This window comes from Empidonax traillii, unplaced genomic scaffold, assembly GCF_003031625.1.
Source record: "Empidonax traillii isolate 1590-97213 ecotype Southwest subspecies unplaced genomic scaffold, ASM303162v1 scaffold4750:size9246, whole genome shotgun sequence".
In the NCBI taxonomy this organism is placed as follows: Eukaryota; Metazoa; Chordata; class Aves; order Passeriformes; family Tyrannidae; genus Empidonax; species Empidonax traillii.
Genome location: NW_020959943.1, coordinates 8,129 through 9,246, shown reverse-complemented (window position 1 = coordinate 9,246; position 1,118 = coordinate 8,129). Strand labels below are relative to the sequence as shown.

Here is a 1,118-nt window from a genome sequence, read left to right as displayed (position 1 = left end):
ACCCCGAGCCTGCCGCGCAGCGACGGCGACCCGCCGTCCTCCGCACGCACCTCCACCTCGTACTCCGACACCCGCTCCCGGTCCAGCGCCTCCCGCAGCACCAGCGAGTACGACCCCGAGAACGTCGCCTCCAGACCGAACGGACCCGACGGCCACACCCAGCACCGCACACGACCGTTCGCCCCCGAGTCCCGGTCCGCCACGCTCAGCACAGCCACCACCGTCCCCACCGACGCGTCCTCGGGCACCGGCACCGACAGCGACGTCACCAACACCTCTGGCGCGTTGTCGTTCACGTCCAGCACTTCCAACACCACCTTGCAGTGGCCCGACAACGGAGGTGTCCCTTGGTCTCTCACTTCTATGCGAAAATCAAATATGTTGACTTCTTCGAAGTCCAGGTTTCCCGTGAGGTGAATCTCCCCGGTCTTCGGATTGATGGAAATCACATCTTTGCTACTTGGCGGAAAGAAGTTCGTCACAGTGTAGCTCAGCTCACTATTGCTTCCTACATCGGGATCCGTGGCGTTCACCCGCGTCACCAGCATACCCTCTGCAGCGCTCTCCGGCAGCTGCACTTTATACACCGACTGGTTAAACTGGGGTGCATTGTCGTTTGCATCCAGCACCGAGATCACCAGCTCCATCGTCCCCGTCAGAGACGGTCGGCCCCCGTCACTCGCTGTCAGCAACAGCCGGTGCACGGGAATCGTCTCCCGGTCCAGAGATTTCGTTAAAACAAGTTCGGGTTCAATATTTCGCTCATTAGATTTTTGTAAATCCAGAGAGAAGTGCTCGCTGGGGCTGAGTGTGTAGGAGAGCTGAGCGTTCGCTCCGATATCTGCATCCGATGCGCCCTCCAATGGAAAACGAGACCCCACCACGGACGATTCCGGGATGCTAATGTTTTTTCGGGCGGCGGGGAAGAGGGGGGCATTGTCGTTGATGTCCGTGACCTCCAGCTCCACGTGGAAGACGCGCAGCGGACGCTCCACCAGCACCTCCAGCCGCAGCAAGCACGGCGCGCTCTTCCCGCACAGCTCCTCCCGGTCCAGCCGCGAGCTCACCACCAGCGCCCCGCTCGCCCCGCTCACCTCCACGCTCGCCCGCCGGCCCTG

General features: G+C 62.0%; 1 protein-coding gene across 1 annotated transcript in view; it reads right to left on the bottom strand.

Annotated features, from left to right (window-relative positions):
* Nucleotides 1–9: 9 nt before the first annotated feature.
* The window catches only part of LOC114072982 (protocadherin alpha-13-like), a gene marked incomplete at both ends in the record, with an annotated part of 9,232 nt that continues 8,123 nt past the window's right edge, over nt 10–1,118 (bottom strand). The window contains one exon of the mRNA XM_027910790.1: nt 10–727. Within this exon, the coding sequence (XP_027766591.1) occupies nt 10–727 (718 nt within the window). The remainder of the gene's footprint in view (nt 728–1,118) is intronic.